This window comes from Carcharhinus amblyrhynchos, chromosome 11 (assembly GCF_965287045.1).
Source record: "Carcharhinus amblyrhynchos chromosome 11, sCarAmb.v2.hapA, whole genome shotgun sequence".
NCBI classification, from domain to species: Eukaryota; Metazoa; Chordata; class Chondrichthyes; order Carcharhiniformes; family Carcharhinidae; genus Carcharhinus; species Carcharhinus amblyrhynchos.
Genome location: NC_137334.1, coordinates 44,554,778 through 44,581,663, shown reverse-complemented (window position 1 = coordinate 44,581,663; position 26,886 = coordinate 44,554,778). Strand labels below are relative to the sequence as shown.

At 43.3% G+C, this 26,886-nt stretch overlaps 2 protein-coding genes and 1 pseudogene across 3 annotated transcripts in view; 2 read left to right on the top strand and 1 right to left on the bottom strand.

Annotated features, from left to right (window-relative positions):
- Positions 1 to 9,323, bottom strand: part of cirsr (corepressor of RBPJ and splicing regulator) — a 52,597-nt gene extending 43,274 nt beyond the window's left edge. The window contains exon 1 of the mRNA XM_080198970.1: positions 9,207 to 9,323. Coding sequence (XP_080055096.1) covers positions 9,207 to 9,278 — 72 coding nt within the window. The 5' untranslated portion in view covers positions 9,279 to 9,323. The remainder of the gene's footprint in view (positions 1 to 9,206) is intronic.
- Positions 9,324 to 10,236: 913 nt separating this feature from the next.
- scrn3 (secernin 3) overlaps positions 10,237 to 26,886 on the top strand; it is a 32,302-nt gene continuing 15,652 nt past the window's right edge. Inside the window, exons 1-6 of one of the 2 annotated variants that reach the window (XM_080198969.1) lie at positions 10,237 to 10,626; positions 11,954 to 12,128; positions 13,992 to 14,173; positions 17,167 to 17,366; positions 20,234 to 20,443; positions 22,064 to 22,226. In XM_080198969.1, coding sequence (XP_080055095.1) covers positions 11,955 to 12,128; positions 13,992 to 14,173; positions 17,167 to 17,366; positions 20,234 to 20,443; positions 22,064 to 22,226 — 929 coding nt within the window. In that variant the 5' untranslated portion in view covers positions 10,237 to 10,626; position 11,954. Of the gene's footprint in view, positions 10,627 to 11,953; positions 12,129 to 13,991; positions 14,174 to 17,166; positions 17,367 to 20,230; positions 20,444 to 22,063; positions 22,227 to 26,886 lie in introns of both variants that reach the window. The other variant, XM_080198968.1, reaches the window with a different exon arrangement.
- Positions 11,098 to 11,333, top strand: LOC145350435 (U2 spliceosomal RNA; annotated as a pseudogene).

Sequence of the window (26,886 nt, the reverse complement as noted above, 5' to 3'; positions counted from 1 at the left end):
ATTTGATCTCTGAAAAGTGTTGAGTAAAGAGAATTTGGAATCTATTGTGTGAATTTTTTGTTTGACAAGCTCAGACAGTCATCTTTCTACATATTGTATCCAACCATAGTCAATTAAGCGTGCCTTTTACTTCATTCCTAACTTTAAAAAAAGATTTTCAAGATACACATTTTTGTTAAAGTGCTTTATGTTCTGTTTAAAAAAAATCAGATTTATTTTAAAACAATAACAACCTGTGTTTATGTTGCACTTTGAACATTGTAGTACATTCCTAGAGGCTTCACAGGAGCATTATCAAACAAAAATTGACAGCAAGCTAAAGGACAAGATATTGGGCAGGTAACAATTGTTGTGTCAGAGGATTTTTTTTGAAAAAGGGACATTGACTACAACAGTAAGTTATTTCTTCCTGCTGTGAGTAGTCTTATAACATGACAGCGGGCAGCAGAGGTGCAAACCTGCTATTACATAAAGGATTTTTAAAGGAGATTAGGGTAGTCAGCTCCATAACAAATAGCCAGCTCAAAATAATTGGTTGGATTTAATTGTGATCTGCCTGTGGTAGCACTCTTACTTTGGAGTCAGATGACCATAGATTGAAGTCCCACTTCAGAAACCTGAGTGCATAATCTAAAGTGACATTTCAATGGAGTACTGAGGATAATCCATATCTTGGAGGTGCTAATTTTTGCGTGATAAACAAGGTATTAAATTTGTCTTCATTCATTTTGAGGCCTTGCAACGTGTAAATTGATTGTCGCATTTCCCTACATTTCAATACGTTTAACCAATATGCAAATATATTAAAATAAATGTTAAAAGTGTTGAAAAAGAGAAGGAAGATGTTCCGCAGGAGACGATGAGGAGACACTAGGGTCCAGCAGCACCCCTCCCTTCCTCCCCCCTTCTCTCCTTTCCCACTGCCCCTCTCTATCCCTTGCCTTCACCTTCTCTTTCCTCTTCCCTCACTCTCTCTGCCCTTGCCCTCTCTCACAGTGGCACAATGGTTAGCATTGCTGCCTCACAGCACAGCAGGTTGGGTCGGGTCACTGTCTGCAGGTTCTCCCAGTGTCTGAATGGGATTCTTCTGGGTGCTCCGGTTTCCTCTCAGTTGGAAAAACGCGCTGGTTATGCGCGTCAGCCATGCTAAATTCTCCCTCAGTGTACCCGAACAGACGCTGGAGTGTGGTGACTAGGGGATTTTCACAGCAACTTCATTATAGTGTTAATATAAGCCTACTTATGACAATAATAAATAAACTTTTAAATTTTAAACGCACACTAATTGTATTGCTAGAGACAGCCACCAAATTGTATTAAGACAAAATACTTACATTTTTGACATATTTGCAAATGACTTAAACATCTGGAACACTGACGTTGATCATACGTTACACACAGTCCACATAATGTCTACACAACACCAAAACTTAATTGCATTTATATAGCACCTTTAGTGCAGAGAACCCCCCAATAGTGTAGAAAACCTTCCAATGGGGCAGCACGTGGCCCAGTGGGTTAACACTGCTGCCACACAGCCCCAGGACCCAGATTCGATTCCTGGCTTGGGTCAGTGTCTATGTAGTTTGCATGTTCTCCCTGTACCTGTGTGGGTTTTGTCCAGGTGTTCTAGTTTCCTCTCACAGCCCAAAGATGCGCAGGTTAAGTGGTTTGACCATGCTAAATTGTCCCTTTGTGTTAGGGGGACTAGCTAGGGTAAATGCATGGGATTATGGGGATAAGGCCTGGGTGGGATCGTGGTCAGTGTAGACTTGATGGGCCGAACAGCCTCCTTCTGCACTATAGGATTCTATGATGTAGGATTCCATGATTCTAATACATTTCATGGACATGAAAAAATATGTAGGCATCAGTCAAACAAAGAAAAATTAGGAAGAGCGACTAAACATTTGGTCAAATAGGTGAATTTTAAGGACAATACAAAAGGGGAGAGGCAGCTGGAGCGATAGATGAATTTAAGGCAGGAAATTCCAAAGACTGGGACCTAAGTGGGGTAAGCAAAAGATGTCAGAAGGTTCGGAAAAAGTTTTGGGTTGTTGAAGGTTAAAGAAATAAGGAGGGGTGAGGCCACAAATTTAATTTTAAATCTGTGGTATTGTGGGAAGAATTTAATATAAATTCAGAGCTGCTGGAAGGGATTGAAAGACATATTCTTATATAAAGAGTTTGTGAAATACTATTACTGGGTTGTTTTCAAAAATTTATTTATTAGTGTCAAAGTAGGCTTACATTAACACTGCAATAAAGTTACTGTGAAAATCTCAAGCACCATGTTTCCAGATTATTTAAGTATGCTGCGCCACACTACAGTTAGGAAGTTAATGGTAATAGATCTCTACATTTACGCCAAGTTTGCTACATACCATTACGGTTATCAAGTGCCTTATTTTGTAGTTCAGGCTTTGCTTCCCCCAAACTCTCTACATTTCATTTTACAATTGGAATACAACTTTCATCGTTGATGAATTCTTTTATGAACAAGACTGCATCAATTTACTCTACTACTTGGGTGGTTAGCATAAGAACCCCCTCCCTATGCCCGGCAGCCTGTTTCACCTAGCAGGCTGGACAATTGGGATGAGCCTCCCCTGCAGCAGATAAAATCCCAGTGAGGGCTAGAAGAGATCCTTAATTTACCATGAAATAGCCACTTCAGGGCCTCAAATGGGTCATGGATGAGTAGGCTGCCCAGCACTTTTCTTGCTGTGGGTAAAAAATCATAATAGAAGATGGCAGTGATGGGTAGGCTGCACACATGGCATCAATGCCATAGTGCTCAATATTATGGCTCCCATCTCCCTGCTGTGCCACAGTTCTAAGGATGACCTGGATGGGAACCTTAAAGCAATAGGGTTTGCCTTAATCTACTGGCATGCAAGGTGCTGTCAGAGAAGACTCGGTGAGTTTATGCAGTTAATCTTGTAGATGGTACACACTGCTGCCGCTGTGCTACCGTAGTGGAGGAAGTAAACATTTAAGATGATTAGGCAAATTCGATAGGGTCTTTCAAGAGACTTCTGGATGAGTACACGGGACTTAATAGAATTGAGGGTTATAGGTAAGCCTAGTACGTACGGATATCGGCGGTGCAACTTGTGGGCCGAAGGGCCTGTTTGTGCTGTAGTTTTTCTATGTTCTACGATGGGTGGGGTGCCAATCAAGCAAGCTGATTTGTCCTGAATAATGCTGTGCTTTGTTGGTCTTTTAGGTCAAACCAAATAGACAAACTCAAATCAAATTAGGACAAAGTAAAAGGGACAGCTCCCCAAAAGGAAGGGAAACAGCCCGAACAAAAACAAAAGTACAAAGGAAACTTAAGACACATCAAATCAAAATGTGATTGTCAGGGTCTATAATGCATCCCAGCCCCTGCAGTGCCCAGCAGTTATGGAAGGCGTCAACTGCGCCCGCGGACACCTGGCCGCAAACATAGCTACGGTAGAGGGGCAGACAGTCGGGATGGACGACCCCGTCGATCGTCAGCTACCTGGACATATTGATGGCGCGTCTCGCCAGGCCCAGGAGCAAGTGTTGTTGGAGTTGCACTCAAGGGAAGTCAAGGGAAGAGTATTCCATCATCCTTCTGACTTATGCCTAGTTGAGGGTGAGCAAGATATTGGGGAGTCAGAAGGTTTATTTATTTCATTACTATCATAAGTAGGCTTACATTAACACCGCAATGAAGTTACTATGAAAATCCCCCAGTTGTCACACTCCGGCACTTGTTCAGGTACATGGAAGGAGAATTTAGCACGGTCAATGCACCTAACCAGCAGATCGGCGTGGTTGCACAGTGGTTAGCACTACTGTCTCACAGCTCCAGGGACCCGGGCTCAATTCCTGGCTTGGGTCACTATGTGGAGTTTGCATGTTCTTTCCATGTCTATGTGGGTTTCCTCCGGGTCCTCCCACAGTCCAAAGATGTGCAGGTTAGATGCATTGGCCATGCTAAATTGCCCCCTCATGACCCAGGGTGTGTAGGTTAGAGGGATTAGCAGGGTAGACATGTGGGGTTATGGGGATAGGGCCTGGGATTGTTGTCGATACAGTCTTGATGGGGCACATGGCCTGCTTCTGCACTGTAGGGTTTCTACGATTAGAACATAATCAAATAAAGGTTGACACCTGAAGACAGCAATATTAAGACAAGTGAGCATGTGCCAACCACTGTGCTGCTCCTATGCTCTAGCGTGATTTGGACAAGCTGAGTGAATGGGCATGTGCCTGGCAATTGCAGTATGTGTATAAGCGTGAGATTATCCTCTGGTAGCAAAAATAGGAAGGCAAATTGGTGACTAGTGGAGTGCCCCAGGGGTCGGTGCTGGGGCCTCAGCTATTTACCATTTATATAGATGATCTGGAGGAGGGAACCGAGTGTATGGTGTCGAAATTTGCTGATGACACCAAGATTGGTGGAACGGCAAATTGCGCGGAGGGTGTGGAGAGTCTGCAGAAGGATCTAGATAGGCTGGGCGAATGGGCCAGGAACTGGCAAATGGAATTTAATGTTGGCAAGTGCGAGGTGGTCCACTTTGGTAGGAATAATGGTAGGAGGGACTATTACTTACGTGGCGAAAAACTGCAGCAGGCGACGGTGCAGAGGGACCTCGGGGTCCTTGTGCATGAGTCGCAAAAACCCAGCCTGCAGGTGCAGCAGGTGGTCAGGAAGACTAACGGGATGCTGGCCTTCATAGCAAAGGGGATTGAATATAAAAGTAGGGAGGTCTTGCTGCAGCTGTATAGGGCATTGGTGAGGCCGCAGCTAGAGTAATGTGTGCAGTTTTGGCCTTGGAGGGAGTGCAGAGGAGGTTTAATAAGAACATAAGAAATAGGAGCAGGAGTAGGCCATCTAGCACTTCGAGCCTGCCCCGCCATTCAATAAGATCATGGCTGATCTGTCGCTGCTCAGTTCCACATTCCCGCCCTCTCCCCATAACCCTTAATCCCCTCTCTTATCAAAAACCCATCAACCCGCGTCTTAAAAATATTTAGCGAGGTAGCCTCCACTTCAATGGGCAGAGAATGCCAGAGATTCACCACCCTTTGAGTGAAGAAGTTCCTCCTCAACTCCGTTCTAAACCGCCCCCCCTTTATCTTGAGGCTGTGCCCCCTAGTCCTACTATCCTTTCTAAGCAGGAAGAGTCTCTCCGCCTCTATCCTGTCCGTCCCATTCATCATCTTATACGTCTCAATGAGATCTCCCCTCATTCTTCTAAACTCTAACGAGTACAAGCCTAGTTTATTCAGCCTCTCCTCATAGCTCAACCCCCTCAACTCTGGCATCAGCCTAGTAAACCTCCTCTGCACTCCCTCCAAGGCCAAAATATCCTTGCGTAAGTACGGCGCCCAAAACTGCACACAGTACTCCAGCTGCGGCCTCACCAATGCCCTATACAGCCACAGCAGTACCTCCCTACTTTTATACTCAATCCCCCTCGCTATGAAGGCCAGCATCCCATTAGCCTTCCTGACCACCTGCTGCACCTGCAAGCTGGGTTTTTGCGACTCATGCACAAGGACCCCGAGGTCCCTCTGCACCGTCGCCTGCTGCAGTTTTTCGCCACGTAAGTAATAATCTTTCCTACCATTATTCCTACCAAAGTGGACCACCTCGCACTTGCCAACATTAAATTCCATTTGCCATTTCCTGGCCCATTCGCCCAGCCTATCTAGATCCTTCTGTAGACTCTCCACACCCTCCGCGCAATTTGCCGTTCCACCAATCTTGGTGTCATCAGCAAATTTCGACACCCTACACTCGGTTCCCTCCTCCAGATCATCTATATAAATGGTAAACAGCTGAGGCCCCAGCACCGACCCCTGGGGCACTCCACTAGTCACCATCCGCCAATCCGAATAGCACCCGTTGACCCCCACTCTCTGCCTCCTATTTGACAACCAATCCTCTATCCATGCTAACACCCTACCCCCAACTCCATGTCCCCTGACCTTCTGCAATAACCTGTTGTGAGGTACCTTGTCAAACGCCTTCTGAAAATGAAGACAGACCACATCCACCGGCTCTCCTCTATCCACCGCCCTAGACACATCCTCATAGAACTCCAGTAAATTTGTCAGACACGACTTCCCTTTAACGAAACCGTGCTTGGAGGTTTACTAGGCTGATACCGGAGTTGAGGGGGTTGAGCTATGAGGAGAGGCTGAATAAACTAGGCTTGTACTCGTTAGAGTTTAGAAGAATGAGGGGAGATCTCATTGAGACATATAAGATGATGAATGGGATGGATAGGATAGAGGTGGAGAGACTCTTCCTGCTCAGAAAGGACAGTAGGTCTAGGGGGCACAGCCTCAAGATAAAGGGGGGGGGGCGGTTTAGAACAGAGTTGAGGAGGAACTTCTTCACTCAAAGGGTGGTGAATCTCTGGAATTCTCTGCACGTTGAGGTGGTGGAGGCTGCCTTGCTAAATATTTTTAAGACGCGGGTTGATGGGTTTTTGATAAGCGAGGGGATTAAGGGTTATGGGGAGAGGGCGGGAATGTGGAACTGAGCCACGATAGATCAGCCATGATCTTATTGAATGGCGGGGCGGGCTCGAAGTGCTAGATGGCCTACTCCTGCTCCTATTTCTTATGTTCTTACGTTAAATTATTATTTGAATGGGTTAAATTGAGAGAGATGGATATGGTGGCATAGTGGATAGCACTGCTGCCTCACAGCAGCAGGGACACGGGTTTGATTCCCAGCTTGGGTCCTGTCTGTGTGGAGTTTGCACGTTCTTCCTATGTCTGTGTGGGTTTCCTCCGAGTGCTCCAGTTTCCTCCCACAGTCCAAAAGACTTGCTGGTTAGGTGCAACGGCCATGCTAAATTCTCCTTCAGTGCACGTGAACAGGTGCTGGAGTGTGGCGACTCAGGGATTTTCAGTGTTAATGTAAGCCTACTTGTGACATTAATAATAAACTTAGAAACATAAAACTCAGTGAGACCTTGGTGTCCTCATGCATCAGTCGCTGAAGGTTAGTAGGCAGGTACAGCAGACAGTAAAGAAGGCAAATGGTATAAGAAATAGGAGCAGGAGTAGACCATCTAGCCTCTCGAGCCTGCCCTGCCATTCAATAAGATCATGGCTGATCTGAAGTGGATCAGTTCCAGTTTCCAATCTACACTGCCGAACAGTTCCACAGTTCCGATCTAAACTGCCCCCTCCACCCTGTTATTTTGAGGCTGTGCCCTCTAGTCCTGCTGTCCTTTCTAAGCAAGAAGAATCTCTCTACCTCTACCCTATCTATCCTCTTCATTGTCTTATATGTCTCTATAAGATCCCCCCTCAGCCTTCTAAACTCCAACGAGTACAGACCCAGTCTATTCAATCTCTCATCATAGGCTAACCCCCTCATCTCCGGTATCAGTCTAGTGAACCTTCTCTGCACTCCTACCAAGGCCAATATATCCTACCGCAAGTGTGGCGACCAAAACTGCACACAGTACTTGAGCTGCGGCCTCACCAGTACCCTGTACAGTTGCAGCAAGACCTCCCTGCTTTTATGTTCTATCCCCCTTGCTATAAAGGCCAACATTCCATTTGCCTTCTTGATCATCTGCTGCACCTGCAGACTGGGTTTTTGTGATTCGTGCACAAGGACCCCCAGGTCCCTCTGCACCTTAGCATGCTGCAGCTTTTCGCTTTTTAAATAATAATCCCCCCTACTATTATTTCTGCCAAAGTGGATAACCTCATATTTGCAAACATTATACTCCATCTGCCAGGTTCTCGCCCATTCACTCAGTCTATCCAGATCTCTCTGCAGACTTTCCACACCCTCCATGCAATTTGCTTTTCCACTCATCTTCGTGTCATCAGCAAATTTCATTACCCTACACTCAGACCCCTCCTCCGGATCATCTATGTAAATTGTAAACAGTTGAGCCCCCAGCACCAATCCCTGCGGCACTCCATTAGTCACCAACTGCCAACCAGAACAGCACCCATTGATTCCAACTCTCTGTTTCCTATTAGACAACCAATCCTCTATCCATGCTAACACCTTACCCCCAACTCCGTGCACCCTAACCTTTTGCGAGGCACCTTATCAAACGCCTTTTGGAAATCTAATAACACCATATCCACTGATTCCCCTGGTATGTTGGCCTTCACAGCAAAAGAATTTGAGAATAAGAGTAGGGATGTTTTACTGCAATTGTATAGGACATTAATGAGGCCACAGCTGGAGTAGTGTCTGCAATTTTGGTATCCTTATCTGAGGAAGGTTGCCCTTGTTATAAATGGAGAGCAGCAAAGATTACCAGGTGATTCCTGAGAAGGTAAGTCTGTCGTATGAGGGGAGACTAAGTTGGTTAAGATTGTATTCATTAGAGTTTAGAAGAGTGAGAGGGGTTAGCATAGAATGCTATGATAAAATTCAAACAGGGTTAAACAGGGTAGATTCAGAAAAAACGTTCCAATGGTGGAGGAGTCAAGAACTAGGGGGTCATAGTTTGAGGATAACGGGAAAACCTTTTAGGACTGAGATGAGGAGAAATTTCTTCACCCAGAGAATGGTGAATGCGTGGACTCCACGATCATAGAAAGTAGTTGAGGCCAAAACATTGCGTGGTTTCAAATGAAGCTTGGAGCTAAAGGGAACAAGGTGGGATCAGGATACTGAATTCTAGGATCACAATGAATGGCGGAGCAGGTTCAAAGGGCCAAATAGCCTACTCCTACTTCTAGTTTCTACATGAATGTACGTAAGTCATTGTTTACCTAATTCTATCCATACTGCCCATGAAACACAATGGTGTTTACATCTGTAAAACCATTATCTGATTTGGTGAATAATGCACTTCGCTTGTATAACTAGATATACTTTATTGATTTCAAATGTTGCGTTTATCAAACTGAGCAGTTTAGGAGTACGGAGCTGGTAAGGTGGTTTACTGTTCACGCTGGGTCAGTTAAAGCCCATTACCTCCAGCAACCACCACCCACTCTGCTCCCACAGCAGCCCAGCGTAAGACCCACTCAACACCAACCAGCCACCCAACACCAACCCCTTCCCCGGCCCCCAGCCATCCTGTCTGGAGCCTACCCAAACCCGACCCAACACTAACTGCCACCCCATCTCCCGGCCCCGGCCCCGCGGCCCAGCCACACTGCTTCCTCCGGCACCCCGGCCTACCCCCTCCCCCAGCGCCGGGGCCCGGTCAGCCCCGCTCCCCGCTCACCTTTTTGATGTTGGATTTGGAGGCCGGATGGAAATCCTTTTTACACATGAAGTTGGCGAATGATTTCCCCATGTTGCCGAGAGCCGGGTTCCTGTAGAGAACGGGGGTTCAGGCCGGGGCGGTTCAGGCCGGGGCGGTGTCCGGATTGGGGGGGGGGGTTCAGGCCGGGGCGGTGTCCGGACGGGGGGGGGGGGGGGGGTTCAGGCCGGGGCGGTGTCCGGACGGGGGGGGGGGGGGGGGTTCAGGCCGGGGCGGTGTCCGGACGGGGGGGGGGGGGGGGGGGTTCAGGCCGGGGCGGTGTCCGGCCCGGGGTGGGGGGGGGTTCAGGCCGGGGCGGTGTCCGGCCCGGGGTGGGGGGGGGTTCAGGCCGGGGCGGTGTCCGGCCCGGGGTGGGGGGGGGGTTCAGGCCGGGGCGGTGTCCGGATGGGGGTGGGGGTGGGGGTGGGTTCAGGCCGGGGCGGTGTCCGGATGGGGATGGGGGTGGGGGTGGGGGTGGGGGTGGGGGGGGGTTCAGGCCGGGGCGGTGTCCGGCCCGGGGGGGGGGTTCAGGCCGGGGCGGTGTCCGGATGGGGGGGGGGGGGTGTTCAGGCCGGGGCGGTGTCCGGCCCGGGGTGGGGGGGGGTTCAGGCCGGGGCGGTGTCCGGCCCGGGGGTGGGGGGAGGTTCAGGCCGGGGCGGTGTCCGGATGGGGGGGGGGGGGTTCAGGCCGGGGCGGTGTCCGGCCCGGGGGGGGGGGGGTTCAGGCCGGGGCGGTGTCCGGCCCGGGGGGGGGGGGGGGGGGGGTTCAGGCCGGGGCGGTGTCCGGCCCGGGGGTGGGGGGGGGGGAGGCTCAGGCCGGGGCGGTGTCCGGCCCGGGGGGGGGGAGGCTCAGGCCGGGGCGGTGTCTGGCCCGGGGGGGGGGAGGTTCAGGCCGGGGCGGTGTCCGGATTGGGGGGGGGGGGGTTCAGGCCGGGGCGGTGTCCGGCCCGGGGGGGGGGGGGGGTTCAGGCCGGGGCGGTGTCCGGCCCGGGGGGGGGGGGGGGGGGTTCAGGCCGGGGCGGTGTCTGGCCCGGGGGGTTTATTTGAGGCGCTCAGGCCAGTGAAGGCGCTGCAGCTCCCGGCAGGTTGCCGCTCGGGCGCGGTGACTAGAACCGAATGACGGAAAGTCTGCTGATGGACTCGGTAAAAGATTATTATAATCCCCGGAAGTGATGGGATCAGATTAACCCGCAGCAGCTTCAACACTGACTGCTCGCTCCTTCCCAGAGAGTCAAATTTCACTCTTCCAGAACATTTATACTTCAGAACATTTGATCACATTGACATTTTAAAGTCTGACATTTCAGTGTATTCCTGAGAGAGAGAGTTGGAAAGCAACAGCTTTCAGATCAAACATTGAAACCCAAGGCCTAGTCTGCCTCGTCTCAAGGTGCTATAAAAATGTAAGTACATTGTTATACATCGAAATTCAATTTACCCACTGGATTCTACTTTGATTCTGAACTGTTAGTGACATTGGGATTGAGTCAATGCCACAAATCCAAATGCTAGTCTGAAAGGGTATTCATAGTTTTAAATTATGATTTAGTCTTTTTTTTAAACCATCTTTGCACACAGAGTACAGTAATGCTCGCTTTGAAGAAAGTTGTGGACACTGATATGCTTCAGTGCACCCAGCTGAAAATCAGGGCTTGTAAAAACTTTTGGCTAAAATCAAGCCCGAGATCAAGTATAATGCCTGTTCTTGTCATCTTGAATCTCTTGTGGAGACTGTGTATTAAATTTAATTTGAATTAGTTTTTGAAGCAAGCAAGGAGAAGGATTATGGGCTTGTCCTGTCCACACTGCACATTGACTTTGTAACTCAGAGAGGAATAACATTGTTTTAAAAAGAAACTCTTCAGTGATTCCTTTTTGTTTCTTGGCCTTTTGGCTAAGATTAAGCGTAGTATCAAGCACAAGATCAGGTGTAATGCCTGTTCTTGTCAACTTGGATCTAGTCTGTCCCTTTCTGGGGGGAACCATGAATTGGATGGAATTTGAATTGGTTTTTGGAGCAAGCAAGGAAATGGATTAGGGGCTTGCCCTGTTCAATTTGCGTATTGGCTTTGTAAGTCTTAAAAAGGAATGACATTTTTTAAAAAACTCTCCGGTAATTCCACTTGTCCTGGGTCTACACTTAGTGGTTTAACTTCAAAGCTTCTGTCAAGCTTTTCCAAGTACTAAAAGTACAGAATTTATATTAGGAATTTAGATCATAACAATATGAATCTCACACTTTCATCATATTGGGTACATTAAAACTTACAGATAATTCAGTTTAATTGTCAGGCGTTTTCATAGAAATCATAGAAACCCTACAGTGCAGAGAGAGGCCATTTGGCCCATCGAGTCTGCACCGACTACAATCCCACCCAGGCCCTACCCCCATATCCCTACATATTTATTCACTAATCCCTCTAACCTACGCATTTCAGGACACTAAGGGGCAATTTTAGCATGGCCAATCAACCTAACCCACACATCTTTGGACTGTGGGAGGAAACCAGACCATCTGGAGGAATCCCCACACAGACACAAGGAGAATGTGCAAACTCCACACAGACAGTGACCCAAGCCAGGAATCGAACCCAGCTCCCTGGAGCTGTGAAGCAGCAGTGCTAACCACTGTGCTACTGTGGAACCTACAATGCCCATACCATTTTATAGAAGTAAACGTGCACTGAATATATAAAATTACTTGAACTTTTTTGTATTTTGTTTCTGTAGTATGGCTTTCAGAAGTGGGTATCCTCCAAAATCTTGTGACACATTTGTGGCTTTGCCACCAGCAACAGTTGATAATCTGATAATTTTTGGAAAGAACTCAGACAGGCCTTCTGATGAAGTCCAGGAAGTTCTTTTCTTTCCTGCAGCAACCTATCAACCAGGAGAAAAGGTTGAGGTAAGATACTTTTGATCAAAAATTAATTAAGTCAAAATAACATAAATTTAGGAAAGTGAATAATGACCCAAATAAAAAAGTTAGATTACAAAATTATCAATTGCGTTTTCTTAATCACATGGATTTTAAAATGGTTATAAATATACAGAGATGTAAACTTTAATCAATTTAAATAGTTATGGAGAAATACCAGAGAATTCAGTTCTGAAACAATCATTTTACCTTTGATTTTTCAACAGCCAGTTCTCATTTATCAGAAGTGTTCGTTCTGTTTGTTATTATTCTAATAAAACCACAACATTGATCATGTATAGCTTTAAATTGATATTTAGCTATAAATTTTCACATAAAGCCTATTCTATGTACCATATCTGGCAGAACCGTTTTTTCCTTTTCAATTGTCTACTTCTTAAAATATCTGTTCAGTTATTTCCCCAACTTTGCCACTGTGGCTTTTTTTTATGGTCTATTCCACATGTTCATCACTGTCTGTGTAAGATTTGATCAATCTAAACTTTCTGCGCATCTTTCCTTTTAAGCTGTTTCCTAAATTCAAGCCAACACCTCTAGTTGTAGAATATATGTTATATATATATAAATAAGGTTAATAGAGCTGAATTTGGTTAGATGCTCAGTTGTGGTACCATATGAGCTCTAGCAACTCAAAACTGGGCATCCGTGAGACACTGTAGGGCAGCAGAATTGTAATCAACCACAACTTATAACCATATGGCTTGGCGTATTGCTCACTCTGCTGTTACCATCAAGCCAGGGGACCAATCAAGTTTAATGAGGAGTGGAGGAAAGCAGCACCAGGTATATATAAAAATAAGGTACTAATCTGGTGAAGCTACAACACAGGACCGCATGCATACTGAACACAAAAGCTCAACTACCCACGACCAACAAATCAGATTAGATCTCCGAAGTCCTGCCACACCCAGTTGCAAATGGTATGGACAGCTATTAACTGGAGATGGAAGCTCACAAACATCCCATCCTCAATGATGGAGGAGTACATCAGTACAAAAAACTAAGGCTGAAGCATTTGCAGCCATCTTCATCCATATCCATTTTCTCCTGGGGTCTCCACCATCATCGGTGCCAGTCTTCAGGCAATTTGATTCAATTCACATGAAATCAAGAAGTCGCTGAAGATGCTGGCTATTGCAAAAGTTAAGGGCCCTGACAACATCTTGGCTGTAGTTCTGAAGACTTGTGCTCCCAAATCTAGGTATGCCTTTCGCTAAGCTGCTTCAGTACAAATACAACATTGGCATCTGCTCAACAGTTGGGATCATTTTCCAGAGATGTCCTGTTCACAAAAAAGGATCAATCCAAGTCAGCCAATTGCTGCCCATCTGTCTACTCTTAGTCATCAGCTCCCTAAATTTGAGAGTCCTGTATCCCTTTGCTGTCTGTATTGGTGGTTATCCACTTCTCCACTATCCCTATATCCTGAACAATTGACATTGCTTCTTGAGTGACCCTAACTGGAGAGTAACTCAGAAACCTTTTAGTTCTCTAATATGTGGAGACTAATTGTCTTATACTTGGTGTAAATGTTTTTGCATCTGCTTGGGGTCGATGATGGTCTGATATATACACAAGCACCACAAAGATTCTCTGTGCTAGCATTTTTAGCCTCAAACATTAAAATGTGGATAGGATTAGCCTACAGTCTCCCTTGTATTAAGTTCGCACAAGAATTAAACTCTTCTTCAATTTATAGAAGTATTTTCGTTATAAATATTGCAGCAAAGCCGTCAAAATAAAAAAAAATCGGTCATGTGGTCTAAATCATTCAGTCATGCTTGCGAGCACTTTTGATGATTTAAAATTATTTTATAATTTACATTCCAGTGCACATATATAAAGATTGATCAAGTTGAAAAGACACATGCTGTTGTTCTTAGCCGTCCATCTTGGTTATGGGGCGCTGAAATGGGAGCCAATGAACATGGAGTGTGTATTGGTAATGAAGCGATCTGGGGAAAAGAAAAGCCCAATGACAAAGAAGCCCTTCTGGGCATGGATTTAGTCAGGTTTGGCTTATTTTACTTTGCTACAAGATGATTGATTTTACTTTAAGAAAAAGTGGCAGAGTACATTTCTTGCAACAATTTCCTGTTGTTGCTGCCTGTTATGCTTTTCTTTTATCTTCCAACAGGGCTTAAGTTATTCATTGATTTTGCTTCCTCTGGGGTCACAAACCGTGTAAAGCTCAAGTGATGTTGTTGCTTACTGTAGACCTTATACTTCCAAGCTAGGTAGCTTTTTAGCACGGTTCTCCATAGCAGCATCCACCTGTGAGTCCCTGATGTTGAGCCACAAGCCCAATGCCTCCTCTCTCCCTCCCTGTTTGTGAACCAGTGCAACTTCAACCCTTAAGAGTGGCAAAATCCGTGTTCCCAACCTCTGTGCTCTTTTAGTGATTCAGGTTATTCTTGTGGTGGGGGGAGGGACTCGTCAGAGAGCTGAGAAAAATATATTTGGAGTAATGTACACTAAAGAAACCGAAAATGTTTTAAATACAATTAAATATTTTTTAACAGAGCTTTATTATCAAAGACAGCGTAGATCATGATGGATCGAACAAATATCAGGTCTGTCAGTGAACCATGTAAAGTAATTAGCTTTATATTTTTAAGTCAGAAACTTCTGTGCGTTTAGAGATCTGGTTATGGTAATTTGTGAATATTTTGCTACTTAAGACAGTATGAGTTCAGTATTCCTGTCTCCCTCATTCAATATTCTCAAGGCAAAATGAAAGCTTCCATAAGTTGTCCTACTCTATTAATAAACTGAGACCAACATCATATGTGCCATCAGTAGCTTCTTATATCTTGGGACTCATAATCATCTAAATTATAGTTTAATGCATTAGAGATTAATGCGTCAGGTAATATGTTGTCCATTCTTTTATGAAACGCAGGAAATACTATACCTCCACTTCTAGATAATTGATTTGCAGGTTCCAAATATTAAAACAAATAGATGGCAGGGCCACCTGGCACACTGTCAGTGCCCACCTGGGCAGTGCCAAGGGGCTGGGGCCTGAACAGGGCAATGATGGGGGCAGCTATGACAGAGGGGCTATAAAGAGGTGAAGCATAAGGGTGTGTGTTGGGGTCATGTTGGGGGATATGTCAGGAGTCATGAAGATAGCCATGCCAGAGATCACGAAGGGGTACTTGTTGGGGGTCATGAAGGGGACCCATTGGAAAGGCATGTGTCAGGGAGGGGTTGAGAAACATGCCGCCAATGGGGTGTGGGAGGAGTGGGTCTTCCAGTGCACTGTGAAATTGGGATGCTCTTCCAAAACGGTGCCCGATCACTTTGCAGCCAGGCTCACCGGTGTATTTAGGCCCTGATCCTCTCAAGACCTGCAAGCAACTCACGGCCCTCCCAAAAGATGACTAAACACAAAATGATTGCGGACTGGATTGTGCCACGATTATTCCGCTTTTCTTGCCATAATGTCAATTAATCATTTTTTTAAAAAATCTTTTATGCCCCCACAAACTAGCCATTTGACCCCATTGCTGGCCATGGGCAGAGGAAGAACCAGAGTATTTGCAATATTGGCATTCTATTTGATCCTGAACTGAGCTTCCAACTCCATATCCTCACCAACTCCGTCTACTTTGATCCCTCGGCTTATGGGCTGTTGATACTTCGTCCACATCTTTGTTGCAGTTAGATTTGATAATTTCAATGTTCTTTTGCCTGGTGTCCCATCTTGCACTCTGCACAAACTTCAGCTCATTCAAAATTCTGCCCATAACGTAGTTCACACTGAGTGCCAATTGCTCACTCATGTGCATTGCCTTCCAGTCCTGCAGTGCTTATATTTTTAAATTCTAATCCTTGTTTTTAAATTTGGTCATGCTGTCATGTCTTCCTGTCTCTGTGGCATTGTCCAGCCGCTCAACCCACTGAGATCTCTGTGCTCCTCCAGTTTTGGCTTCTTGCACATTCCTGATTTTAATTGCTCCACTGTTGGTGGAGTGCCTTCAGATGTTTAGGTCCTGAGTTTTGAATTCCCTCACCAAGCCTCTTTGTCTTGTTACCTTTCTCTCCTTTAAAATGCTTCCTAAAATCTACTTCTCCTGTTCTGATACTTTTTATGCTGTTGGGTGATGATTATTCTCCAGATACCTTGGGGATGTTTTATTACATTAAAAGTGTTTATATAAATGCAAATTGTGGTTTCATTGTCATTTGTGAGTTCTTGCAACATCAAGATGTTCAACTTCAAAAGTGCATTAAACTGACCAGCACGTATTTCAGAGCCAAAGGCCTTTGAATAATGGATTCTTACCTAATAAATTTCAAAGGCATGGTGGTAGGACATATTTGCATTCTCTGCTATTATGAAACACTTTATCCACATAATGTAACCATGCATCATTTGATTAACATTAGCAAAAGCTTACATCTTGACTAATTTATGAACAACTTGGTCCATCAGCCAAATGGGCTCCTATCTCCATTTTGAAGTTTAGTACAGAATCACTGTCTCCATTTTAACACCCTAATTATTTAAAAATAGTATGACATAAAATTCTAGTGGTGTTGTGACACAGTGGTAGCACCCCTATCTCGAGGCCAGAAGCCCAAGGTTCAAGTCCCACTTCAGGTCTTGATGGTCATGGAAGATACATGCATAATGTGGTCAGATGGGTTGATTAACAGCCTGTAAACCCTTTCAGTACACTTGATGGCAGGCAGTAAGAGTGGAGAGTTTCCTAGTCTGTCAGGCTGTATGGCATGACAAAAAATCACTGCAGCCTTGTACCAATTCATTGGATGTCTATGGATTCCAATGTCCCCTTTGAGCAATATGCCTGAAGGATAGTGTGACATGAAATACAGAAATTTGTCATTTTAGCACATTTACAATTTCAAGGCCCTTTTCTGAGTATCAATTACAAACAGATTTGAATCTTGGCTATTGGACTAGTAAGATATATTACTACAACCATAATTTATCTCATGGAAACTATTTATATTTGAATAATGTAAATTTTTCTAGGCTTGGCCTTGAAAGATCTACGACAGCTGAAGAGGCAGTTGATGTCCTTGCTGGTCTGCTAGAAAAATATGGACAGGGTGGAAATTGTATGGAAGATGAAGTTACATTTACATACCACAATAGCTTTCTGATTGCTGACAAGAAGGAAGCCTGGGTTTTAGAGACAATTGGTAAATACTGGGCAGCAGAAAAAGTTGAAGGTAAGTATGAACATGTTATTAATCCAATTATAGCAGTAAGTGTTTACATTTTAAAATGAAATTACAGCCATAGTTACAGAATTAGTTTCCGAAACACTTTGTAGGGTGGAATTCTCTGCTCCGCCCTAGGTTTTCCCGCCACAAACATGGCAAATCATTGGCCACTGGTGGGATCATTCAGTCCTGCCAAAATCAATGAGCTTTTGCCTGGCTTGGCTGCCCCACTGTTGGGAAACAAACCATGAGGGGTCAGCTTTGGTGGGACCAGAGGTAGGAGGGACTGGAAAATCCCCCCACTGTCTTTCTGGTCACTAGCTTTAAAGATAACTTAAGCTATGTGTATCATGACTTTGATGTGGATGTACTGGCGTTGGACTGGGGTAAACACAGTCAAAAGTCTGACTAAATAAATTGGTTGGACTAAAACCTGGTGTTGTCAGACTTTTGACTGTATCATGACTTTGACATAAAAATAGCCTTGTTAAATGTTAATCTAGGGGGAAAACAGAATAAATATTTAGCTAAGAACCATTAAGTAAGTAATAATCATGTCACAATTTTAAAAAACTACAAAAGCAAAATACTGTAGTAGCTCAAATCTGAAATGAAAACAGAAAATGCAGGAAATACTCAGCCAACAAGGGGAGGCGAAGGCCTAGTGGTATTATCGCTGGACCATTAATCCAGAAACTCAGCTAATGATCTGGGGACCTGGGTTTAAATCCCACCATGGCAGATGGTGGAATTTGATTTCAATAAAAAAAATCTGGAATTAAGAATCTACTGATGACCATGAAGCCAATTTCAATTGTTGGAAGAGCCCATCTGGTTCACAAAGTTCTTTAGGGAAGGAAATCTGCTGTCCTTACCTGGTCTGGCCCAATGTGATTCCAGAGCCATAGCAATGTGATTAACTTTCAACTGCCCTCGGGCAACTAGGGATGGGCAATGCTGGCCAGCCAGCGATGCCCATGTCTCATGAATGAATAAAGCAACAGGTCTTGTAGCACCTGTGAAGGAAGAAGCAAAGTTAATATTTCTGGTCACTAACTTTCCATCAGAATGGAAGAATAGTAGAAATAGGTTTTGAACCAGGGGAAGGAAGATCACAAGGAAAGATCTGTGATATGGTCTACGACATTTTAAAAGAATCAGTATCTAGCTGACCTGACAATGCTATTAGCAGCTGAGCAGAACTTGTCTTGATGCTTCCATTTGTCTTTATAGTCATGTTGAATCAGTATGTGAAGTTTGATATATTGTCTGCTTTTTGGGAACCTTGTGTCCAATATTTCATCCCATTGATACTGGACTACTTTGATTGCATTTATCTCATTATTTATTTGCAGTTATCCTGTTCTCTTTGCAAGATTCCTCAATACCTAGTTTCGGTTCCATCACTATCAGTTAAAATAGTATCCTGTGGGTTTTTGCTTTCAGCTGTATTCTCACCCAGTGGCTTGTTGCTGCTATATTGCCAATGCCTAAATTGGGGTGCAGGAGATGCAGTAAAAACATCAGACACGCACAGCATTACTTAAAATATGAAGTTCAACTATGTCCAGAGACTATTCTTGCTATAGTGTTGCATCAACAGAATGCAAGTATGAATTTTTGGACAATTCGCTTGTGGGAGCAAAAAGCAATTTAAGTTTATTCGGTCACAATGTGATGATGTGCAGAGTACGGTTCCAGTGATGTCTGGATGGGTGGTGTGTGGCAGAAAGTTGTCTGTAAGGTTCTAACAGCTAGTATAGGGATTTCAGTCGTAGCATCTCCTCCTCCTTGTCATCAAACTGATGACATCAAATGGGCTTGACACACGTCCTATCTTCCTCTTGGCTAAAACCACTGTCAGTTAAAGGCTCCCTTACTGAATGCTTATATAATCGATTGCAGGGGTTCTGGATTTTAAACATTAAGGCTGGGATTTTTCGTCCAGTAGTGGGAGTCACAGGCCAAATGCTGTAGACATTGGCGAGCCAGAAGATCCTGGCTTGTGGTGGCCATTGGCAAGCCACCTCTGCCGCCAGAAAACACGCTGCAGGAGGGCAGAAAATCTCTTCCCCACCCATCTGCTGCTAGCAATAATTAACAAATATCTATGTTAATCAGGTGAAATTTGCAACTTCAATGTTATTAAAATACTTCAGATCAAAAATTAGTCATTGATTCCAATAATTGTATGTTGAGGAAGAATGAGTCTGAAGCTAGCCTGCACCTTAAAACAGGTTAATTTCCAAATCAGCAAAAACACAGAAAAAACAAAAAATCAGCAAAATCTAGAACTTTACCGGTCTGCCTGTCACGGGAATCGGAGTGGGCGAGGGGTAGAACGTAGGAAGGTCCATTGACCTCGGGCGGGATTTTACTGTTTTTAATTGAGTGAGGCTGTAAAATCCCACGCAGATTCTTCCAGAGACTCAGAGTGAACTGCTTTACATCAATTCTCTAATCCTTCCTCAGTTGTGCTTCATTATCAATTTAAAGCATGTATTTCAGTGCGACACAAATTCAACATTAACATTGGTGAGTGTATGGAAGGGTGTTGATGGGAAATCCAGTTGATTTTTCGCTGCTGCCCATTAATTAATGGAAAGAAAACAAAATCATAACCTACAAAAAGAAAGCAAAGCCAGCACTCTAAACTTGCTGATGTTAGTGATTTTATTGTAAAGTCAGTATAGTAATTTATTGATGATAAGTCTGCAGCCATAATAAAATAGTTGTTGCAAAGTAATGTTAACCATATGACACATTAAGTGGGCTGCAAGTATATTATAAAATGATGACATTTGTCATTAACAGTAAAGAAATTGATTATATGCATGATTTGTGTCTTTAATTTTTGTTCTTGTATGTGGAAGGGGTGCGAAATATTTCCAATCAGCTTTCTATAACAACAAAGATCAATAAAGAGCATCCAGAAATGAGGAGTTATGCAAAGAGTCAAGGCTGGTGGGATGGTAAAACTGAGTTCAATTTCACTGCTGTGTATTCCTATCAAGACAGTACTAAAATGAATGAAACCGGTAACCGATATTGTACTGGCCTGCAGCTTCTTAATAAGAACAAAGGTAATTAAAAAAGAAAATTAACTTCAAAATAGGTCACTCATACATATTTAGTTGCTTGATATATTCTCTCAGCAAACACCTCAAATCTTATAAGAGCAAGCGTAACCATTGGCAAAAATGTTTTGTGGTAACTTCATTATCAAACTTTTTTCTTAACAAATAAAGGGTTGACAAAGACAGAACTTTTTTTTGTATTCTACAGAAAAGCTTATTTAATATGTTTTTACATATAAGTATACCTTTTCAGCATGACCAGTGAACTGTATGAATTTGACGATGCTAGGCATCACAGTTTGGCTATTTCGTTCTTAGAAAAAAACTTGGACATGAGATAAAGATGTTAAAAGCTGAAGTTTGTGTAAGAGGGATTAACTTGGAAAACAGCCTCCTGCTGATTTGTAGTAATTGAAGGAATACTAGCCACTGACTCTCTATTAATAGTTTGAGAATGAACCAGACTGTTCCAATTGACTGTGATTTGAGATTCTAACCTCACCTGTATCATCACCTAAGGTCACTTAAATTTGTCTAATTATCACTGCCTTAGGTCATCTGCTGCTGAAAATTCACGTATGCCTTTGTTCCATCTAGACATAACTATTTTGATGCTCTCCTTCCTAGCCTCCCACGTTCAATCTTCCATAATCTTGACATCATCCAAAATTCTGCTGCTCTTGTGCTTGCTGATCTGCATTGGCTCACGATTTTGAAATACTTGTTTTTGTTTTCAAATTCCTCCAGGGCCATGCCTGTCCCTATCACTTCAATCTACTCCAGCCCAACAACACTCCAAGATAACTCTGCCCATCTAAGTCTGGCTTTTTATGAATCCCGGATTTTAATTGCTCTATTGTTCTAACCATTGGTGGTCGTATTTTCTGGAGCCTGGGCTTTTAAGTTCTGGAATTTTCTCCCTATATCTCTCCACTACCTCTCTTTCTTAGAGTTTTTTTTAGAGCTATATGGATCAGTGTTTTGCTGCTGTAGCAAAAGGCGCAGAAGTTAAGAAATTGATTGGCCAGTAAATGAAATGCAAGTGCTACAGGAATCCCAATCTCTTTAAACACATGGCTTTTAGTTTTGCAAACAAGTCCATGATGTTCTACTTTGTCAAATGTCTTTTGACCTCCATCTGCATATCAATCGCACTATTTTCATCAAAGAATTTGTGTCGAGTTAGTTAAATATGATTTGACTTTAACAAATTCTGCTGACTTTAATTTATTAGCCCCTACTTTTTCAAATGCCAATTAAATTTTGTCCCAGATCATTGTATCTAAAAGGTTTCATTGTTTACAGTGTTTGGCTGACTGGCCTGTAGTTACCAGACTTATCCTTTTCTTAAACATGGATGTAACATTTACAATTTCTCCATTTCTCTAGTATTAACTCCATACCCAAGAAAGTTTGTAAAATCTACCTCTTTGACTCGGCTTTTGGCTTCCTGCCTATTATCTCTGTGACTCGGTGTCTAATTTGCTTTAGAATGTACGTGTGAAGTGCCTTGGGATATTTTATGAAAGACACAATATAATTTTAATTGTTGATGGTATGCTTTCATAATTACTTTTCTTATAAACAGACATGTTAAGTTTATATTACGTTCATGCTTTATAATAGGAAATATTACAATTGAAACCATGATGGATATTCTTCGGGACAAAGAGAGTGGTATTAATATGGAGGGTGGTTTTATGACAACTGGGAGCATGGCCTCCATTCTACCCACAGACAGCAAGCTGCACTGCATCCATTTCTTTACGGGAACTCCTTATCCTGAGAGGTAAAGGGCACATGACATTTCTGTTGTACAAACTATTCAATTTATTTTATCTTTAGTGTTACACATTGATTAAACAAAAATAAAGTCATTTTAAATTGAAACTTAAAAAAGACAAGGCTGCAAACATTAACCTAAGCCATCTCAAAGTAAAAAAACTTAAGAATTTAAGTGAGTCAGAAGGGAAATAACAGAAAAATCAATGGCACAGAGTGACCAAGATTGGAGAAAGTGAGCCTTGAGCTAAGTCAAAGTTGAACATGAAACACCGGAGAAAGAAATGCAAGTGTGAAAGTACTGTTATGTAGAATGGATTGGTATTTGTTAGTTTGATTTGTCAAATTGCTTTCTAATTGTTGATAATTCACTTGCTAGAAGTTCACATTGTATTTTATTTTGATAGATTCAATTCCAATGGTTTTATTTATCTTTCTTTACTGTTCAAGTATCCGTCTTTTCATGATCAGTTTTTTTAGAGCTGTTTTTTAGTGGATCAGTGTCTTGCTGCTGTGGCAGAAGGCGCAGAAGTTAAGAAATTGATTGGCCAGTAAATGAAATGCAAGTACTACAGGAATGCCAATCTCTTTAAACACATGGCATTTAGTTTTGCAAACAAGTCCATGATGTTCTACTTTGTCAAATGTCTTTTGACTTCCATCTGCATATCAATCGCGCTATCTTCATCAAAGAATTTATGTCGAGTTAGTTAAATATGACTTGACTTTAACAAATCCTGCTGACATTAATTTATTAGCCCCTACTTTTCCAAATGCCGATTAAATTTTGTCCCAGATCATTGTATCTAAAAGGTTTCATTGTTTACAGTGTTTGGCTGACTAGCCTTTAGTTACCAGACTTATCCTTTTCTTAAACACGGATGTAACATTTGCAATTTCTTGATTCCTCTAGTATTAACTCCATATCCAAGAAAGATTGTAAAATTGTGGCCAGAAGCTCTTCAATTTTCACCCTTCCTACCCTCAGTAAATTCAGATGTCTCCCATCCAGACTGGGTGACTTTTCGACTTCTGAGAACTGCCAACCTTAAGCACACCCTTTTTATCTAATTTTATGCTATTGAATTTTGCTCCTGTAGCAACATTTCAATCTTTCGTGAAGGCAGATGCAGATGTACTTGAGTCATGTCTTTTGCCTCTTTTCTATCACTTGTAACAATTAGAGTTTTTTCTTACAGGTAAGTGTGAATGGGGAAACTTATGATCTTTTACTAGTTAAAAGCTGTACAGTTTAATAGCACACAGTACTAGACCTGCATACAGCAAGTCAGGAAAACTGACTGATCATCATCTTTTAAATTCATTCATGGGGTGGGTGTGAATGGTGAGGTTAGCATTTATTGTCCAACACAAATTGCTCTTGATCTGAGTGGTTTGCTACAGTATTTCAGATGGCATTTAAAAGTCAAGCACATTGTTGTGGGTCCGGAATCACTTGTAGTCCAGAGCAGGTTAAGGATGGCAGATTTCCTTTCTTAAATACATTAGAGAACCAGATGCCTTTTTACAACAATCAATTACAATTTCATGAGATAGCTGCCAAGAGTAGTTTTCAATTCCAGACATTAATTGAATTTAAATTCCAGCAGCTGCCGTGATGAGATTTGAACTAATGTTCCACTAGAAGATTAGCTTGGGGTCTAGTGACATTATCACTCCCCTCACTTTCACTATCACTCTCTCACATCCCAGAATACTGTGAACCTGACTGATTTGGGTTTGTTGCAAAAGACTGACAGCACACAAATCTTCTATCACAAGGTCTGTCATTACAAACCAACTTGACATTAAAGAAACCATGATCTTCTCCTCTGCTGTACTGCAGTGGAGAAAAGTACTTTGGGACATTTCAGTTTGCTAAAGTTGTTATATAAACATGTTAATTGTAAAATGGAGGAGGTATTGCTATGTATTGGTAGCATCTGTGTTCAAGTCCCATTCCAGGACTTGATGGCTACAGAGAATGTTTTCATAATGCGGCCAAACAGATTGATAACCTGCAAATCCTTCCAATACATCTATGGCAGGCAGTGAAAACAGGAGAGTCTCTGGGTAACTAGAACCTGCATCCAGTTAAATTTCTTTTTGAACAACTCTCATTGATCTTTTGTTGCCTTACCCATTTTCTCTCTCTTCAGGCACCGTGCCCTCAAGAGGGCATTGGTGACCATGGACTTCCATGTGTTGGTCCATGGTTATGCATGGGAAGGTGCAGCAGTGATTTGCTGTTGCTACAGATTCTAGCTACGTGGAGACTCTCCTGTTTCACTGCCTGCCATAGGTGTATTGGAAGGATCTGTGCTTTTTGCATGTTTTTTCTTTTAGTTTTTCATGATTGGTCCATGTATGACCATGGACCAACACATGGAAGTCCATGGTCACCAATGCCCTCTAAGGGCACAATACCTGAAGAGAGAGAAAATGGGTAAGGCACCAGAAGATAAACGAAAGGTGTTTAAAAAGAAATATACCTGTATATAGATCCCATTTCTATTTGCCAAAAAAAATCATGGATGATGAAATATGTCATATTTTATGATATTAGGAATACCATGAAAAACTAAAAGAAAAAACATGGAAAAGCGCAGATCCAGGAGAGTGAGGGATACAAAGAACACCAAATGGAACCAAAACAGATAGAGCTACAAAAAGGAATATGAAAAGAAACTTGTAAAGGATATCCAAATCAACACAAACTTGTACAATTATATTACAAAAAGGATGATGGCTAAATGAAATGTGGGCTTTTCTGATGATGGTGATGTTCTAAATGAAAGTAAGGAAATGGCAAATATGTTAAACAAGTGTTGTGCCGAGCTATGTCCAACCCCATGTTCAAGCTATCCCACTCCCTATAATTCTGGTGTGCTCCATTGTCTATCCAATAACCGCATGAAAGTTCCTAAAGTGTCCGACTCCACTATTACAGCAGGCAGTGCATTCCACAGCCCAACAACTCTGAGTGAAGAATCTACCTTGGACATCCCTCCTATATCTCCCACCATGAACCTTCTAGTTATGCCCCCTAGTAACAGCTATGTCCACGTGAGGAAATAGTCTCTGCACGTCTACTCTATCTATCCCCCTCATCATCTTATAAACCTCTGTTAAGTCGCCTCTCATCCTCTTCTGCTCTAAAGAGAAAAGCCCCAGCTCCCTCAACCTTTCCTCATAAGACCTACCCTCCAAACTAGGCAGCATCCTGGTAAATTTCCTCTGCACTCTCTTCAATGCTTCCACATCCTTTTTATAGTGAGGTGACCAGAACTGAACACAATATTCCAAATGTGGTCTGACCAATGTGCGGTATAGTTGCAGCATAACCCCATGGCTCTTAAACTCAAACCCCTTGTAAATAAACGCTAACACACTATAAGCTCTCTTCACAGCTCTATCCACTTCAGTGGCAACCTTCAGAGATCTGTGGATATGAACCCCAAGATCTCTGTTCCTCCACATTCCTCAGAACCCTGCCATTGACCCTGTAATCCACATTCAAGTTTGTCCTACCAAAATGAACCACCTCGCACTTATCAGGGTTAAACTCCATCTGCTACCTTTTGGCCCAGCTCTGCATCCTAATCAATGTCTCTTTGCAGCCTGCGAGAGCCCTCTACCTCATCCACTACTCCACCAATCTTGATGTCATCAGCAAATTTACTAACCCACCCTTCAGCCCCCTCTTCCAAGTCATTGATAAGAATCACAAATAGCAGAAGACCCAGCACTGACTCCTGTGGTACACCGCTGGTAACTGGCCTCCAGTGTGAAAATTTTCCTTCCACCACCACCGCCCTCTGTGTCCTATGAGACAGCCAGTTACTTATCCAATCAGCCAAATTTCCTTCTATCCCACACCTCCTTATCATCTTCATGAGCCTACCATGGGGAACCTTATCAAATGCCTTACTAAAATCCATGTATATGACATCAACTGCTCTACCTTCATCTATGCACTTAGTTACCTCCTCAAAGAATTCAATCAAATTTGTGAGGTAGGACTTATCCCTCACAAAACTGTACTGACTATCCCAGATTAAACTGTATCTTTCCAAATGGTCATAAATCCTATCTCTCAGGACCCTTTCCATTAACTTACCAACCACTGAAATAAGACTAACTGTTCCTCTCTTCCTTTTTTGAAGAGAGGAACAACATTTGCCACTCTCCAGTCCTCTGGCACAATCCCTGTGGACAGTGAGGACCCAAAGATCAAAGCTAAAGACTTCACAATCTCATCCCTTGCCTCCCAAAGTATCCTAGGATGTATCCCATCTGGCCCAGGGGACTTATCGATCCGCAGGTTTTTCAAGATTGCTAATACATCTTCCCTCAGAACATCTACCTCTTCCTAACAGCCTGTATCACGCGCTCATCCTCAAAAACGTGGCTCCTCTCCTTATTGAACACTGAAGAAAAGTATCCATTCAACACCTCACCTATCTCTTCTGACTCCATGCACAAGTCCCCACTACTATTCTTGACTGGCCCTAACCTCACCCTGGTCATTCTTTTATTCCTCACATAAGAATAAAAAGCCTTGGGGTTTTCTTTTATCCCCGCCAAAGACTTCTCATGCCCTGTCCCAGCTCTCCTCAGCCCTTTCTTTAACTCATTCCTAGCTACCTTGTAACCCTCAAGTGACC